At 37.4% G+C, this 19,421-nt stretch overlaps 1 protein-coding gene across 2 annotated transcripts in view; it reads left to right on the top strand.

Annotated features, from left to right (window-relative positions):
- Positions 1 to 19,421, top strand: part of LOC127569807 (BCLAF1 and THRAP3 family member 3-like) — a 46,029-nt gene that overhangs the window by 8,415 nt on the left and 18,193 nt on the right. For both annotated transcript variants that reach the window (XM_052014723.1, XM_052014724.1), the window contains exons 3-5: positions 12,011 to 12,742; positions 13,104 to 13,847; positions 18,136 to 18,314. In XM_052014723.1, coding sequence (XP_051870683.1) covers positions 12,011 to 12,742; positions 13,104 to 13,847; positions 18,136 to 18,314 — 1,655 coding nt within the window. The remainder of the gene's footprint in view (positions 1 to 12,010; positions 12,743 to 13,103; positions 13,848 to 18,135; positions 18,315 to 19,421) is intronic.

The raw sequence follows: 19,421 nt of genomic DNA, 5'->3' as shown, positions 1-19,421 counted from the left end.
AAAAGAAATTGAAAAGAAATTTGATTATATGAAAAGAAAACCCCTAAATCAAAAAAAAATATAATAATAGACAAAAGCAAACCAAAAACTTCAAAGAAAAAAAAACTGGACTGATACTTCTTAGATTAAAAAAAGCATTATGTCACCAGCTCTGCTCCTCTATATTCAAAGGTTATTGAAAGGGATTCGAAGAAGGTCTGCTTGTATCATATGGAAATATTGAATAAGCGAAAGATTAACAGTACCACTCCTAATTTTTTTGAAGTTTAAACATGCTATAGTTTGAGAAAACCATTGAAATGTAGTAGGGGGTATAGGGTCTTTCCGTTTAAATAAAATGGATCTCTTGGCCATTAATGTAACAAAAGCAATCATACGGCAAGTAGAAGCGGATAAATGGCCAGAATCCATCATTGGTAACCCAAAAATTGCAGTAATAGGATGGGGTTGTAGATCAATACAGGTGAAATAATATTAAAAATGTCTTTCCAATATTTTTCCAAAAGAGGACAGGACCAAAATGTGTCAGGGAAGCCACCTCCGAATTACATCTGTCACATATAGGATTTATATGGTGATTAAAAACGGGCTAACTTGTCCGACATATGGGTCCTATGAACCATCTTAAACTGTATCAAAGAGTGTCTAGCACACATTAAAGATGTATTAACTAATTGGAGAATTTTCTTCCATGTCTCTGTAGGTAAAAGTACCTGGAGTTCTCTTTCCCGTTCATTCTTAATTTTATCAAGTGTCTCTAGATGTATTTTCATAATCAGATCACAAATTATTGCTATCAAGTCTTTCTGATAAGGATTAAAACCTAAGATTTTTCCCGTAATTTCAGTTTTATATAGTATCAGAAAAGAAGGTAAAGTAACTTTTAATAAGTTTCTAATCTGTAAATATTGAAAAAAAATGTGATCTAGGCAAATTGTATTTATTAGACAACTGTTCAAAAGACACAAAACAGTTATCAATGAATAAATCACGAAAACCTGTTATTCCCTTCATTTTCCATAAAGAAAAAGCTAAGCCAATTCTAGATGGTTGAAAGGAAAAATTAGATTGGATAGGACTTGATAACATGAATTTATTCAATTCAAAAGATTTATGAAATTGAAACCATATTCATATTGTATGTTTAACTATTGGGTTAATCATTTGTTTACTCAATTTAGTAAGTGCAAAAGGGAGTGAGGCTCCTAAAGTAGAAGCTAATGAAAATCCTTGCACTGATTCATACTCAAGATACACCCATCGAGGACATTGAATTACATCTAAATCTTGTGCCCAGAAAATTAAGTATCTAATATTAATTGCCCAATAGTAAAATCTAAAGTTAGGCAAAGCCATACCACCATCCTTTTTTAATTTTTGTAACTATTTCTTACTTAACCTTGGGTTTTTATTCTGCCATATATATGAAAGAATTTTAGAATCAATAGAATCGAAAAAGGATTTTGAAATGAAAGTTGGAACCGCCTGAAATAAATACAAAAATTTTGGTAAAATATTCATCTTAACTGCGTTAATTCGGCCAATCAATGATAGACAATGGGGACCATTTAGTAAACAATTGTTTAACATGATCAATTAAAAGTAAAAAGATAACTTTGAATAAGTCCTTATGCTTCTTGGTAATTTTAACACCCGGATACGTAAAATAATCAGTCACTAATCTAAATGGTAATTGCCTATAAATTGGGACTTGAATATTTAGTAGGAAAAGTTCACTCTTATTAAGATTTAATCTATAACCAGAGAAAACACTAAACTGAGCAAGCAATGATAACGCTGTAGGGATAGATTTCTCCAAGTTAGAGATGTAGAGTAACAGGTTATCTGCATATAGTGATATCTTATGGATCCCCTTTCCACGACTAATACCAAGTATGTTAGAAGAGTCCAGAAAGATAGTTGCCAAGGGTTCCAAGGCGATATCAAATAATAAAGGACTTAAAGGGCAGCCCTGCCTAGTGCCTCGAAAAAGCCTGAAAAAAGGGGATCTCTGATTATTAGTAAGTATTGAAGCCATAAGTGTATGGTAAATGAATTTAATCGCAAATATAAAATTTGGGCTAAAATTAAATTTCTCAAGCGTGTTGAATAAACACTATAAAACTTTTTTAAAAAAAACTATCAAACGCCTCTCGACATCTAGCAAGATAACACGTTCTGGGATTATAGATGAAGGGGTATATACAATATTCCTTAACCTAATATTAAAATGCAAATAATGATTCTTATTAAATCCTGTCTGGACATCAGAAATAATTTGCGGATAATTAAAATAATTTGTGTACCTTTTCCAGTCTAGAAGCCAATATTTTGGAAAAAATTTTGGAATCCACATTCAATAAAGAAATAGGTCTGTAAGATGCACATTCAGTAGGCTCTTTATCCTTTTTCAGAATTAGAGATAGTTGCTTCATAAAAGGATTGTGGTAATTTACCTACTGATGGGGTATCTTTAAAAATTTTACCTAACCAGGGGGAGAGAAGATCAGAAAAGGATTTTAAAAATTCAACTGTATACCCATTGGGACCAGGTGCTTTACCCAAATTCATTGAAGGAATTGCTTTCTTTATTTCTTCCACGAAATGGGTGCATCTAATATTGAACGTTCATTAAGTGATAATTTCGGAATCTTCAAATTCCATAAAAATTCATGCATTGATGTAGGATCCTCAGGAAATTCTGATTGATATAAAGTATAAAATTCTTGAAAAGATTTATTAGTTTGATCACGGTCCACCATGTAATTACCATCACATTTACGAAATTTAATAATTTATCACCGTATATATAAAACTGACTCCTGGTTTTGAGTAATTGATTTTCAATTGGAGATGTTAATAGTAAACTGTTGTAATTGAAGTTCAGTTCTCTTTTTATAGAGCTCCAAATCAGTTTTTTATCGCTTTGATTTTATCAGCCAATATACGTAATTCATTATTTGTTCGTTTTTGTTTCAATCCAGCAGAGTATGAAATAATTTGACCACAAGTAAAAGTTTTAAAGGTATCCCATAATATCCCACCGGAAATTTCTTCCGTAAAATTAGTTGAGAAGAAAAAGGAAATCTGTTCTTTAATAAAATGAGCAAAGTCTAAATCCTGCAATAGAGAAGAATTGAGTCGCCATTGTTTGACACCAGAGGGTACATCCGCTAATTTAATGGCGCATGATCAGAAATGGCAATTGCATTATACTTAGTCAATAACAGATGGAGCTAATAGCAAGTCAATAAAAAAGTAATCAATCCTAGAGTAGTCGTGATAAACATGAGAAAAGAATGAAAACTCTTTATCATATGGGTGTAGAAATCTCCAAACTTCTAAAATTCCGGAATCGACTAAGAAGGAATTAATAAAGACAGAGGATTTGTTTGGAAGTATGTGATTTGACATAGATCTGCTTAAGGGTTTAAGCAGCAATTGAAATCTCCACCCATAATCAACGTATATTTGTTTAAATTGGGAAAAGATGCAAATAAATGTTTAAAAAACTCGGGATGATTAACCTTAGGTGCATAAACATTAACCATAACAACTTTTTTATTATGAAGTAATTAATAGAAATCTACCATTCGGGTCTGAAATTGTTTCATGATGAATAAATGAAATTGAGGAGTCTATAAAAATAGACTCCTTTCACTGCTGACCCCTCCAAAATCTAAAAAAGCGCAGATTATCCTCTCTCCTAATATGAGTCTCCTGTGCAAAAATAATCTGAGCATTCAGTCTATGGAAAAACTTTAAAGATGTTCTTGTGCTTAATTGGATTATTTAAACCATTCGTATTCCATGAAGCAAAATTAATCATCTTATCCATTTTAATAGACTAAAAACATATGGTATGTAAAGGATTAACCTTATTGCACAGGAGACTCCTAAACAGGAAAAGGAAAAAAAGTTCAAAGAGGAGCTGGATATGATGACAATTCAGGCATATTTGTAGTTTATCAGTTCAGCGGGGGAAAAAAACTAACCTAAAAACAGCCCCACCCCCACCCACAAAGGCCGATAACTGGCCAATAGGCAGTCAGAATGCTACCCACTAAGTTACTTGACCCCCACCTCTTTTGGTGGCAAATTGCCAAGTTAAGAGTAATACAAAACACCACCGTTAGTCAAAACATGAGATTACAAGTACCCAAAACAAGAATTTTGAAATATAAACAGACTTGCTAATAGAGTTCTACACAAACAAGAATACCGACAATCGACATTTAAAGAATACAATCTTACTATTATTTCAAAAGGAGAAAAAAAAATCAGTCACTCAGTCAGATTCTTAATTATTACCAAAACAAACCATTATAAATATTAAAGTAAAATAATAAAAAAGAAAAAAAAATGTTAAGTAGAGATATGGTAAGTATCCATGTTCCAGAACCAAGCACAAAGGTGTTAACAGAAGGCAGGAAAAATATCTCCGAACTTGAAAAGCGCTCAAGCCTGTAAGTTAATTATTACCTAATAGACCAAATAGGTATAAAAATCAAAGAATAGCGTGTTTCTTAACCATCTGAAGTCGTAAGTTAATCTTAAAGAAATTCTTTGGCTTCCTTGACGGAATTAAACCATCGGCGTGATTTATTGGGGACTACAATCCTCAAGCGTGCAGGGAACACTAATGCAGGTTGATAGTTCCCTTGATAAGTCGTGACATAATCAGTTTTTAACAGTCTCTTTCATAACTCTGGGCTGTAATCTTCAACCAGATGAAACTTCCAATCTTTATATTGGATAATTCCTCGACGGCGAGCGATTTGAATCAAATGCTCTTTGGTACTCACGTAGTAAAATCTCAGTATTACTGGCCGTGGTTTTTGCTCTGCCGGGGGTTTTGGTCTTAACGCTCGATGAGCACGATCAAGTATGGGACGTTCAGAAAAAACTTCAGAGCCAAATGCATCCATCAGAAGTTTAGAAAAGAATTCAGTAGGATTACCAGCTTCAGCGTCTTCGGGAAAGCCAATGACCTTCAAATTATTTCTCCGACTGCGGTTTTCTAAATCAGTAATCCTCTGTCTTTGCTGTTCCAGTCTCTGGATGGTCACAGTTAACTCTTTTTCCAGTAAGCTCAGTCTGCGATCCCTCTCTTTGCCAGCTTCATCCAGTTGAGCAATTAATTGCTGTTGTTGAGCATTGTCCTGTATGAGTGTAGTTTGTCTGTCTTCAATCTCCTTTAACGTTTCCAAAGTAGCAAATCTCTGGTTAAGCTTTTTATCCAGTTTAGAAATAGCTTCCAAAGTAAGTTGAGGGTCTCCATTACCCTTGCTATCAGCTGCAGCTTTAGCTCTGGTGTTCATTTCCGGCAATTATAAATCAAATTCAGTCTTGTAAAAGTGTTATAAAAGTCTTATTAAAGGGTGGTATACAAGAAATTAAAAGGTGAGTGGAGCAGAGCCAAGATACAACCTACTCCATCTAGCGCCACCAAAAGAGTCCTGGGATAAATTTGTCTCAGTGAGGCAGAGAAAGAATAGCAGGGTGAAGGAACCATGGTTGACAAGAGAGGTGGAACATCTAGTTAGGAGGAAGAAGGCAGCATACATAAGGTTTAGGCAGCAAGGATCAGATAGGTCTCTTGAGGAATATAGGGTATCAAGGAAGGAACCTAAGGGGCTGAGGAGAGCAAGAAGGGGACATGAAAAGGCCTTGGCAAGTAGGGTTAAGGAAAACACCAAGGCATGTTTTACTTGTGTGAAGACCGGGAGGGTGACGGGAGTAAAGGTAAGACCAATTAGGGATGAAGGTGGGAAGATGTGCCTGGAAGCTGTGGAAGTGGGTGAGGTCCTCAATGAATACTTCTCTTCAGTATTCACCAAGAAGTGGGGGCTTTGATGACACTGAGGACAGTGTTGGTAAGGTTAATGTCCTGGAGCATGTAGATATCAAGAGAGAGGATGTGTTGGAGCTGTTAGAAAATATTAGGACAGATAAGTCCCTGGGGCCTGAAGGAATATGCCCCAGTCTGCTCTGCGAGGCGAGGGAGGAGATTGCTGAACCGTTGGCTAGGATCTTTGAGTCCTCGTTGTCCACGGGAATGGTGCCAGAGGATTGGAGGGTTGCAAATGTTATCCTCATATTCAAAAAAGGTAGTAGGGATAGTCTAGGGAATTACAGACCAGTGAACCTTACGTCTGTGATGGGCAAGCTGTTGGAAAGGATTCTTAGAGGTAGGATCTATAGGCATTTAGAGAATCATGGTCTGATCAGGGACAACCAGCATGGCTTTGTGAAGGGCAGATCATGTCTCACAGGCCTGATCGTGTTCTTTGAGGAGGTGACCAGGCAGATTGATGAGGGTAGTGCAGTAGATGTGGTCTACGTGGATTTTAGTAAGGCATTTGACAAGTTTCCACATGGTAGGCTTCTTCAGAAGGTCAGAGGGCATGGGATCCAGGGAAGCTTGGCCGTGTGGATCCAGAATTGGCTTACCTGTAGAAAGCAGAGGGTTGTGGTGGAAGGAGTGTATTCTGACTGGATTGCTGTGACTAGTGGTGTCTCACAAGGATTGGTTCTGGGACCTCTGCTTTTCATGATTTGCATGCAGGGGTAGAAGGGTGGGTTGGTAAGTTTGCAGACGACACAAAGGTTGGTGGTGTTGTGGATAGTGTAGAGGATTGTCGAAGATTGCAGAGGGACATTGATAGGATGCAGAGCTGGGCTGAGAAGTGGCAGATGGAGTTCAATCTGAAGTGGTACACTTTGGAAGGACAAACTCCAAGGCAGAGTACAAAGTTAATGGCAGGATTCTGGGTAAGTATGGAGGAGCAGAGGGATCTGGGGGTCCATATCCAGAGATCCCTGAAAGTTGCCTCCCAGGTAGATAGGGTAGTTAAGAAAGCTTATGGGGTGTTAGCATTCATAAATTCAGGGATTGAGTTTAAGAGCCATGAGGTAATGATGCAGCTCTATAAAACTCTGGTTAGACCACACTTGGAGTACTGTGTCCAGTTCTGGTCACCTCATTATAGGAAGGACGTGGAAGCATTGGAAAAGGTGCAGAGGATATTTATCAGGATGCTGCCTGGATTAGAGAGCATGGATTATGAGGAGAGACTAAGGGAGCTAGGGCTTTACTCTTTGGAGAGAAGGAAGATGAGAGGAGACATGATAGAGGTGTACAAAATATTAAGAGGAATAGATAGAATGGATAGCCAGCGCCTCTTTCCCAGGGCACTAATGCTCAATACAATAGGGCATAGCTTTAGGTTAATGGGTGGAAGTTCAAGGGAGATATCAGAGGAAGGTTTTTTACCCAGAGAGTGGTTGGGGCATGGAATGAGCTGCCTTGGGCGGTGGTGGAGGCAGGTACATTGGTCAAATTCAAGAGATTACTTGATAGGCATAGGGAGGAATTTGAAATAAAGGGATATGTGGGAGGAAGGGGTTAGATAGTCTTAGGTAAGGTTTAAAGGTTGGCACAATATTGTGGGCCGAAGGGCCTTTATTGTGCTGTACTGTTCTATTATTTGGGTTACCATGCAAGTGCACTGATTGCTTTGGAATTTGAAGACACAAATCTCTAGTATGATTCATGGTCAGTCAGAAAATGTCATGTTAATATGCATTAACATTTAATATGGAACAACTCATTCTGCATTTGTTGCACAGTTAAGGAATTGGCAGAGTGATATATTGAGGTTTAAACTTTCTAACCTTGCATCAAAAACAATGTATTGTATTTTTTTAATTAAATGCTCTATTGCCACATTGCAAACAAAACCTAGCATCTTCCCCATTAATGATTTGGGTTAAATGGCCCAATTTTCTCTCCCCTTTCATAGAAAATACTCCAGTAATCTTCCAATCTGCAGGGACCATTCTGCAGTATAGAAAATTTATCTACTTTCTAGGTACCTCTTTTTAAAAATGTTTAGATGTAGGTCATTAGTTCTAGGGAATTTATTGGATTTCGATCCCACTAACTTTGCTAGTGCCTTTTTATATATTTATAAAGTTTTCTCTTTACTAGTCCCTTATTTCTGTGTTTTGTATTTTTACCATGAAGATGGGCAGATTATTCACTAAATCCCTCTACCATTTTCTTCCTTCCCATTACAATTTCTTCTGTGTCTTCATTGGGACCCAGGTTTACTTTGGTCACTCATTTTTTACATGTCTATAATTATCTTCACATTGTTTTTAAATCAGAAAAAGTTTAGAATCTGGGAAATCTGAAATAAAAATGGAAAAAAATTGAAGATACTGAGCAGGTCTGGCTGCATCTCTGGTAAGAGAAAAAGAGCTAACATTTCAGGTCAAAGCCTCTGTTAGAACTGGGAAGAAGGTACAAGGAGGGTGGGAGAGGAGGGATGTGTATCTGATAGGGTAAAACCAGGGTGCCCATAGGGATAAGCTGTAAACAAGGTTATCTGGTCAATGAGTGAGTGGGAGCAGTTAGAGAGTGAGAATATTGACTAAAGAACATAGGAGTTCAGAAATGCAGAGTGGGCGGACATTGGGTTTGTCCTCCATTTTGGTGAGGAGGAGGGGGGGAGAAGAGAAGGAGGGAACCAAACAAACAAGCTGAGCCAATATCACAGATGGAAGACTGATATAAACAGAACTGTTACCTGAAGCTGTAGCATTCAATTTTGAGTCCAGAAGGCTGCAACATGTCTGAACAGTAGATCTGGTGCTGTTCCTCAAGCTTGTGTTGGGACAACAGTACAAGAGGCCACAGACCAATGGGTCGGGGGGGGGAGTGGTGTGCAGAATTAAAATCCTAGGCAACAGGAAGCTCAAGGTTGCCCCTGCGGACAGAACACAGGTATTCTACAAAGCAGTCGCCCAATCTATGTTTGGTTTCTCCAAAGTAAAGGAGACCACATTGTGAACACCAAATGCATTACACGAGATTGGAAGAATACATGAAAGACCTCATTGAACATTTTAAAGTAAAAGGTCAGCATGGATGTGCTGGGCCAAAACTGCAACTCTGACTTTCTAATGTGTAACTCCACACATATACTGGAAGTCAGGATTGAAGCCAGGTTGCTGAAGCTGAGTCAGCAGCTCTACCTCCTTTGCCACTGTGCAGTACTAGCAGGAAAAAAAAATATTTAAAAAAAAATCAATAGACTGGGAAATGCTGGTATTCAAACGCATGCATTATGGAAAGTTAACATACAAGTGCGGCAAGTAATTAGGAAAGCAGTGTCTTGCCAATATTATAAAAGGACTGTAGTGAAGGTATCTTGCTAAAGTTATGTAGGGTCTCTGTGAAACTACACCTGGAATAAAGTGAATTGTCAGAAAATTATTTAATGAAGAATAGAGATGAGTCAGAGAACCTTAACTTGTTTTTAAACTTGTGTGAAATTTCCTTTCTGATTGTGACTTTCCACTTCCACTATGAATTTATTAATTTCCTTTGTTCTTTGTAATTGACATTGTTCTCTCTTAAAAATATTTAATAACTGAACATTACAGCTCTCTGGGTCGAGATTGAGGATTGGTTAACGGATGGAACACAGCATGGGAATAAACTGTTCATTTTTGTTGGGAGGCTATAGCTAGTTTGGTTCCTCAGGGAATAGTGCAGGTTAAGGGGATGTGTCTAAGTTTGCTAATGTAAAGCTCAGTAGTAGTTGAAGGATATCACAATATACAATTACTTGCTTTGATATAGTCAGCCATGATGTGGACTATGCAATGTGATTTTTTTTTTTGTTTTCCCTCCATGATTGAATAATTTACTTTTTGGGCTTCTCTGAAGTCTGGTCTCTGAGTATTGTTGAGCTTGCCCTCATTTACAGTACAGTCAGCCTACATTTACAGTACATTGCAGTATTTCATATTGTCTCTGCTTGATTGCATGTACAATTATATAAACTTTAAAAATAGAAACACTGTTAATTGTGTGCCTCTCTAATGTTAGAAAGTAACTTTTTTTTAATCAAATATAATCTGCACCTGGTGCAGAAGGTAGCTGACTAATGCAAACATTGGCCTAAGTTTCCATTCCCATGTTATGCTATTAGGTAATGCTTTGTGTGGCAGATGTACTTCTTTGCTAGTTGACCAAGTTAGGGATAGGAAAATATGTTAAGATTCTCATTGTTGATTACTGGAAATAATTTTGTGTGATTGTCAGGTGGTAGCTGATGCTCATGTTTTTTTTGGAAAGGCAATCACCTTGTCTCCAGATCCTCAGGATGGTTCAGCAGAAACTTCTGAGGACAGAATTTTCAGCCCTACATTCTTGAACTATTTCATCAATTAACTTCCTTCTAATGTGAGGCTAAAACCTCACGATTGTATTGAGGTTCAATCACAGCTGCTTTTAATTAAATTGTTTGTGCCTGCAGTGCTAAGTTTTGGGTTGATGTGCAATGTAGCTATTACTTGTGGCTTAAGTGTGAGGCAGTGATGATCAAGAGCCCTTCCCAACAATCGGTGATACTGCTTTGACCAAGTGCCCTATCATTGACTTTCTGGAGATTAGTATTGATCAAAAACTGAACTGGACCAGCCTCAGATCTACCAGGACAGATAGGAGGACATCTATTCTGCAGCAAGAAATTTGCCTCCTGTTTCTCCAAAACCTCTCCAGCAACTACTGGATGCTTCATGACTTTGAATGGAATATTCTCCACTTGCTTGGATAGCTGCAGCTATAGCAATATTGAGGTGCTAAGCATCATGTAGGACAATCTCAACTACTGACTTAAACGCCATACCTTCTCCGCCATTAGAGTTTTTGAGTACAAGATGTACTGCAGAAAGTTTCCAGGTTTCTTTGCCTAAATCAGTGTCATCTTCCACCCAGAAGGGTGAAAGGAACATTCATCCAGTCGTCGATATATATCATCTTTTCATCATTATTGAATGCATTATGTTGCAATATGGGAGTAACTTCACAGAATGAACTACAGCAGTTCAAGAAGGCAGCATGTCACTACCACCTTCTCAGGGGCTCTGAATACTGATTTTTTTTTGTCAATGAAATCTACGTTCCAGAAATATACTTGAAAAGGACAAGATGCTCTTCGCTGTGCTTTCCAGGAATTGAATAGCCTGCATGTTAACTCGTCTATAAACATAATAGGCACTTTGTGAGGTGTTTGGCCTCTGAAATCCCAGCAAAGACAGCATAAACAATGGAAAAATATTTGACATGAGGCTGACATTCCTTCCTCAAATTGCATTCCTGAAGTGAAGACAATTTTTAAGCTGCACTTCCATTTCACAAACTTGAAAATTGTTGTAGCTGAAGAAGTCGATTTATCTATCCCTGTTTCTGTAATTACTGTTTTAGAACTCTCAAAATTGAAAGTGTTAAAGTTCTATGGCAAATTCTTGATGCAATTTTTTTTAGAAGAAATAGAATGTGGATTTTTTTGGATCTTGTGTCTGTGTGATTGGTATGAAACCAAGAGTTTGATACCTTTGATCATGTCTTCTAAATTCCTGTCGTGGCAGTTTCTTTTATATGCGTTAGCCACTGACTGCAACCTTGAAGTACTACCTGTAAACACATGATTGCTTTTGCGTATTTGTTGCAAACGATCTGAAGAAGTTTTGAAGTCTTTTATTTTTGATGGGGAAAAAACATTCTGATAATTTACACTTTTGATTGTGTGGCAGTAGCTGTTATTGTTGAATATACACTCACCAGTGGTTGCTCTGCAACATCAAGTTAAGTAATGCTGCCCAGTGTAAACATGCAACATTGAAAAATAACCATCTCAGTAAGAAAATTGCATACCTTTGACCAATTAGCAATTGAAGGTCAAGGATCATAGTTTTAAAAACTGTTCTATACTGTTTTGGCAAGCGCTGGTATTATTTCCAATAAAACCTATTGCCTTTAATGTTTCTGGTTTTCAATTGCATTCTTAACCTTTTTGATATCTGATTGCATTAGTATAGTATAACAAAGTGAAAATTGATGTTTCTGCAAAGCAAGTTTTAAAATGGAGTGAAGTACTTCATTTTGTTGTTTTTGAGTTGTACCAAAATGTCCCATTTCTCCAAATCATTGTAGGTCAATCTCGCCAGTCTATGGAAGAAGCCAAGAATACCATGTTGAGAGGCCTTTGTATCAGTCACATAATAGTGAATCAAGAGGATTCAGTCAAAGCTCAGGAAGACCTACACAGTGGAGGGGACAACAGGATAAATGGAACGAAACAGGCAGTGTAGAATCAAGATCAGGAGATGCACAATATGGTAACGTTCATCATAAGGTTTTTGAATATAGACAGCTTTCCCCAATTGCAAGAAGAGTGGGATCTGAACATACAGTGGGGAGAAACTTTTACCCACAAGAAAGAGAAGGAAATCGATCTCATACACTCCTTTCAAGATCTGTTGAAGAAAATCCATACCATGATCACGATGAGAGGCATCATGACAGCAGTGACTGGCACCATGAATGGCACCATAGCCATAGTGATCGCCACCATGGTCACAGTGAACGGCACCATGATGATGATGATGAATGGCGTAATGACCATGACGACCGGCATTATCATCAGAATGCAGAAATCTTGACTCATTACAAATCGTCTGATGAAAAATCCAAGGCTGTTAGAGGTGATCCACAAACAAATTCTTATGATCGACCAGGTACTACCTCTTATGGCTGTGCAGAAAAGTGGCGTGACTCTGAAGGCTTTAGAAGTCATGGTTTACATGAGGAAAGGCACTCAGGTTCTTTACGTTTTCCTGGAAGACGGTCTGAAGAGTTTCTGGAAAGGAACTCCTACCAGAAGAGGTATTGGGATAGAACCATTAAGGATGTTATGTTTTGGTATAGACCTCAACAGAATAAGATTGTCTTTTGTTTTTAGTTGAGGATTTAAAATTGGAGAGCTCTTTGTCCTAATCTGAAAGTAAGAGCATAGATTTGTATAAATGATCAGCTCTTTTAGTTGTTTCGAAATAGAGCAGATTGATGGCTACATGCCATCCCTCGGCATCCTGCTGAATGGCTTTCAGAAGGATAAAGGGTTAAACTAGTAACCTGGGAAATTACTGCTTTGAAGGCATTGCTCCCAAACTACTCCATGTTATCAAAATTTAATTCTCATTGTCTTCTCTCTACTGCAAGTGTAAACTGCTTTATGTCAACACAGGTATCCTGAGGATGATGATGTCAAAGGGTACAGAGAAGCATCTGGAAGAAGCTGGGTGCCAGGAAAGCATGAGGCAGTAGATCATGAACGAGATTTAAAATGGAGAGGGGAAAAGTTGCCTCATTATAGAAAAACCTACACTTCTGCATTATACAATGACTCTGAAAATGTGCGTATTAAAGATGAATCAAGAGCCTGGTATAGTGACAGTGATCGCTTTGAAGAGTGTATGCAGGTAAAGAGTGGGTTTGCACATTCGCAAAAATATCCTGAAATGCACTCATCTTCTGAGCATCACCAGGGCTTTTCTGGTGAAAGACAGCAAAGATACTCAAGTAAAGATAAAGAATATACGACTGGCTCCTCAAGTACAAAAGAGGTGAGTCGTTTTCACAGTAGTAGCAGGAGGTCAGGTACTGATGTGAACAAAGCAGAGGGTCACCACTCTGTGTCGAGCAAATATCCAGTTCCTGAGCATTACTCTGACAGGTTTCCACGTGCAGGCAAGAAAGAAGTGAGCCCAAGATATACAACCTCAGCCACCAGGGGGCGAGTGGAAAGAGGAAAGGAGTTCAGAAATCGTTCCGATTTTTCTAAGGACCAGCGTGATGATGCTCCTAAGCGATCAAACCATAGATCTTATCACATGGCAACTTCACGTTGTGCTACTAATAATGAACGAGACAATACAACTGAGTCCTTGACCATCAAGTTAGACATGAAGAAGACTGTGAACAAATGCAGGTATTGTCCTAAATTCTTTGATTGCGTGAGGCTGAATAAAGAAATTTCATGCTCTTTTTAGTACCTATCTAATGGCTTAAATTCTAGTACCTTTCTTCCCTTACAGAAAGCAGCCTGTTACCAAATGAATATCAAAATTAAAGCTATTCCTTCAACTGTACTTGATGCAGGAAAGCTCATCATACCCTAATTGCTTTCTCTAATTGGGATGCTATAGTTCCTAGTCTCTTCGTTCCAAAAAGTTCTACAGATGTCTTCACTCTCCACAAGAAGAAAAAGCTCAGGAGAAATTCATGCATAACAATGAACATCAGTATGTACAATTTTGCTGCCTTTCCTGGAAGTTTACTAAGCAATTGGATTCTAAGCACTAAGAATTTTATTTGCATATAGATAATATTTTTGCTGGTGCAATCAAGCAAAAAAAAAAACACCAAAGGATAAAAGAGATACTTTGGCTTCTACCAGACTTCCTTACATAATGGAAACTGTGTTGGAGAAGTAAGTCCCAAGTCAATATAAGTTGTAAATGAAGATCTGATTATCAAGCAATTTTGCCATCTACAGTTTTTAATAGATTGGGTGAAAGCTCTCTCCAACTTGTAAAATAAATAGAAAAACTATGATCTTAAAATAAGTTGTTTGGGCCTGGAACTAAATCCTCTATCTGAAGTTAAAATCCTAATCACAAACATTCAAGATCAAATGGAATTTAAAGTTCTGGCATTTGGATATTTCTCAATTGTGCAATTATAAGTACAGCAAGGAAAGAATTGGAATGTTGCCAGAATTGTTTTGTGTATGATCTTGCTGTTTGACCTTGTAATCCATTTTGGTTGGATTGGTTAACAAGAAGCTACATAATGTTGGATAAATTCAGTTTTGTCGTGATCCAACTGAATATTATGAAAAGAAAGCCTACCTTGGAAGGTTTATGCAACGGACTGAAATTTTGTACAGTGGTCTAGTGCAATATTTTCCTTCAGCATGCATTATAGTGGGTTTGTACTTTAACAAGGTGTGGCAAAATGAGTGAACTTTGATTTAGCCAACAAAACAGCCTTTTGCAACCAACAGAAGTTTAAACAGGAAATTTTCTTTCCGTGCTCTAATGGATATGTATTGTGGAATCATCTTGTGTGAGAGAATGGAGCAACTTATGAATGTTTTATTAAAATGGAAATACTAAATAGAACTTGCATTTGATCACAGCCTTCAAGACAGCAGATCAGTTGAGAAAATCCAGGAAAGGGTTTTTCTTAAACTTTGCTGATGAGCTGGTAATTTTTGTGCCAGGTGCTTTTTACATTAATGGCAGTTCAAAAAAATAAACCCAAACCATACTACTGATCAAGAGTTCATATTTGACATGAATGCCTTGAGTCAAGATTGCATACTTGAGTCTCTTGATGTGGATCACAGCATGCAACATGTTAACTTAACAGATTTTTGTCTGCTCTTTACCTGGGTTCCAAGCTGAAGTGTGGTCAAAGCAAGCAGCATGATTTGTATCTAAGCATTTCAGGGTGAAGCCTCCAATTTCAGAATGGTGGATCGTATTTAGAAGAAGTTTCAGTTCACAAATGAAAATGTACAAATGTAAGGCAACATGATGATGGATAAATTGAAGATCATATCCAACTGATTTTGGGATTTATAAAGCAGAAGTCTGGAGGGCATATGGTTCACGTACTTAAAGAAACAAATGTTTGATTTTATATGTTGCTTTCTGCCATATAACATCTTTGAAGTGAGATTCTGGCTATTACTCCAGCATGGTCGACTAGTTCTTTCATTTGCTTCATTATGTATATCATTACATAACAAGATTTGTATACGTCTTGGACATCTTGATGATGGAATAGTAAAAACATTGTTTTGCAGATGAAAATAAAAATGCCTGCTACAGCAAGGGCATGCATGAGAAGAGTTCAGTGAAAGAACAACTTGCCTTCCTAGTACCATCCTGGCAGCTGCACAGAACAACTAATTGAATTGTTGACCAACCTTGGCAAACGGTCTCTATCAAACTTTCCACAACTGGACCCATGTGCGAGTTGAGCAAAAATCCAGCATTGGAGAAACTTGGAAAACTGGGCTATAAAGCCACCTGCTTTTCCCAAGCCAGCTATAGCTGTTCAAATTACTGTTTCATCCTAGAACACTTTCCGAAAGAAAATTAAAATTTTCATTTGAATGATTCAAAACTAACTCCCAAAAAGCCTGTTCTAAAGATTTACCACTCAAGCACTGAAATAATGGTTCTGCAGATTACCTCTCTGCATGTTGTTGGATTCTGCCATCTGGACAAAGCTGTAATACATAAATCATAGCTGCTTTTGCCTCAATGTTCAGAGGAATGAATGATCGTTAAGTACGAAGTGGACTTCTGAAAATTCTACTAAGTACACAGAAAACAAGCCAGCATTTTTCTCGCGTTAACCTTGCACAGTTCAAAGAAGCACTTGAACACTAGCTTAAAATGGAAGATTTCTGATTGAAAGCCGTCTCTGAGGACCACCCATAGCAGAAGTAGCGTGCGGAAAAAAAAAAATTTTGAATTTCTAACCAAGGAGTGTTCAGTGTGAAATTTCTTTATATTCAGCCTCAATTGTATGTATTAAATAGTGGTATTTTCTGACATAGGCTTAACTAATAAAATCAATGTTTTTCTTTTAACTTGAACAATCAGTTTGAAAACAAATTGTTTTAAATAGAAACTCCTCTTTAAATGGCTTGTGTGTTTGTAGTCATGTTGAATTATGTAGTATGTACAGGAGTTGTTTTACAAGAAGACTTTAAGGAAACCAAGCCCAGATCATTATACAAGGTATGAACATGATTCTTAAAGTTTGCACTTGCTACTTTTTGAATTCTTTTGAATGTGACAATTAGTGTTTGACAGATTTATAGGTTTGCTTCAGGAAGTTGCATGAAGTGCTTGATTAAAATTAATCAGAATTAAGATAAGAATTTATATTAGAATTCCAAAGTTATCTAATTGAGAAATTTAAACTTGCAATAGCCAGTATATTCAAAATGTCCTCTCTTATGCATCCTATAAAAAGGATGTTGCACAGGTTGGCCTGTGTTTTAGCTGTTTAACTTGCCCTCTTTCTTTTGGCATTAGCTTTTTGCCAATTTTATTAAGCCTAAATTCTAAGTTTTTCTCACTAGTAGCTGTAAGAGTAAAAGTGTGGTAGCTGAACACAGTCATCTCATTAATTCGTATGCACAAAATGAAGACAGTTATTTCTATAAACTTGATATAAAAATCTAAACATCCTTGAGTAATGTATAATGTTTTTAAGGAAAATCTTGTCCTGATTTTCTTCAAATACTGGCGACCCCCATGTTACCGGGAGGGGGGAGGGAAAGAGATGAGGAGGAGGCAGGTGGTGTTTGCTCTCCGGGAAAAAGGGCCGTATTGCGATTTTCTGTAATGCAGAACTATGTCGTGCACTAATGCGTCAAGAAATGCAAATTGAAAAAAATCAGTTGATTTATTTACTTCTCATTTCCCTATCTCAAATTTCTGTGTAAAAGGATTTATGAATTTTGTAAGGGCATATAACCCGAATGGCAGTAACGCAGGGGTCACCTAAAAGTCAAATTTTTTTTAAACCTATTTGGGAACTTTGATTCTTGACTGCTTGAATGATAGTGATCTGCCTGCCTCTGCATGTCTCCTCATTTTAAAGAAGAGACAAGTTAAGGTGGTCTAGGAGGCTGATCTAGCTGAATTAGCCTAGGATCCTCGGTAGATCATTTTTCCAACAACAGGTTCTGGGCTGCTATGTAGAAGTGACTGATAGTAAAATTTAAAGGCCTCCATTGCATGTCGGTGGCTCCTTTCAGTCAGTGATTACTGATGTAATCCATAACTGGGCAATTCCTTTGGTTAAGAAATATTACCATAGAACAATGCAGGCCCTTCGGCCCACCATGTTGTGCTGACCTTTAAACCACGCCTAAGACTAACCCCTTCCTCCCACATATCCCCCTATTTTAAGTTCCTCCATATGGTTATCTAACAATCTCTTGAACTTGACCAGCTCTGCATCCTATCAATATCCCTCTTCAAGTTCAAAGTAGTTGTGTGCATACTTCAAACAATTAATAACTCGTGGAAAATTGTTTTTGAAACTTGTTTTTCATTTTTAAAAATTTGTTAATTTCAATAATTTTTATATTTGTATGTTTCTATATATGCATATAACATGGCTGCCTTTGCTCAAAGTCATAAATATTTAGTTGTGAATTTGAATGTATGTGGGGATTTCTCCAGGCCTACATCAAGCCATGCTTCAGAGAGACTAATGTCTCGGGATTTGGTTAGTGTTGGCAAGAAACGAGATGAGTTCCATCATGTGTTTGAGCATATGGGTTCATCATTGAAGGCTAACCCGAATATCTCTTCAGGAGAATTTGCCCAGGAGATAATCACTTTGGTGCACCAAATTAAAGGTTTGACATGCATTATTGCATTTTTTTATTTAGTTGCAAGAAGTGGTATTGAGAGTTTCATTTATTGGTGGCACAACTGTTATGTACTTATGACATTACTGATTAAGTCTTTAAGATTCTAATAGAAATAGTTCTTTCATTGTAATATGTATTTTCTTCAGAATTGTTTAAAAATTGCATTTTGTTTTTAGTCCTGGCTGGTTGTTGAATGCTATTAGGTGAAATGAGTTTGAGCTGCAGCTTTAATCCAATTCCCTATAGACACCAAAAGAAGCTTGGAGAGGTTGACATGTATTTATGGATGACAACTTTTAGATGACTTTTTTCATTTATCGGGGTAATGAGCAAAAAGATTAAACTGGATCTAAGGTAGCTTTTTGGGCCTGTGCTGTCTATATCTCATTGCACTGTAAAGGGTACAGTGGAGATTCACCAGGATGTTGGTGTTATTTCTATTTAAAGGTCCATAATAAACACTGCAATTTGAGCATACAATTGGTAAAGTAAGTCTTGACCCAAATCTCAACAGTCCAGCAAATCACTACGTTTTTTAAAAATCTGCTGCAAACTACACAAGTAGTATTTCTTTTATATGGCAAACATTTAGTAGATGGATGGCAATAGTACATAGTAGTAGAATACAATTACTTAATTGAGATATTTGCTTTGGCCCTAAATTCTCATTTCACTGTCTGTAATAAGAATAAAGAAATGGGACTATTCCCATATTCCTTGCTCTCCAAAATCTGATCTGTTCATCTGCCTTGAGCATCTGTGAATTCCCCCTTTCCTCCTTTTCCCTCCACCCCCCCAATACTCTCTATACTCTGAAGGGCTTCCAAGTGTTAACTGTTTTAGTCAAACCCTCTATCCCTTGACATATTGGGGTTTCATGGACATGCTGTCCTTAACCTTCGCCCTTACAGGAACCCATTGGCTCTGGATGCTCATGATTTCTGCAAGTCACTGCTCCCAGTCACCCTTCTGCCTGGTCCTGTCTCGTAGAGCCACCTAAGACATCCTTCCTCATTACTGCAGGAATGGTCTCCTTGATCAATAATGCACCTTGCACCTAAAAGTTTTATACCCTGGAATGTCCCAGTTGCC

The sequence above is a fragment of the Pristis pectinata genome, chromosome 4 (genome assembly GCF_009764475.1).
Source record: "Pristis pectinata isolate sPriPec2 chromosome 4, sPriPec2.1.pri, whole genome shotgun sequence".
Taxonomy (NCBI): Eukaryota; Metazoa; Chordata; class Chondrichthyes; order Rhinopristiformes; family Pristidae; genus Pristis; species Pristis pectinata.
This window is presented reverse-complemented; position numbering and strand designations above follow the sequence as displayed.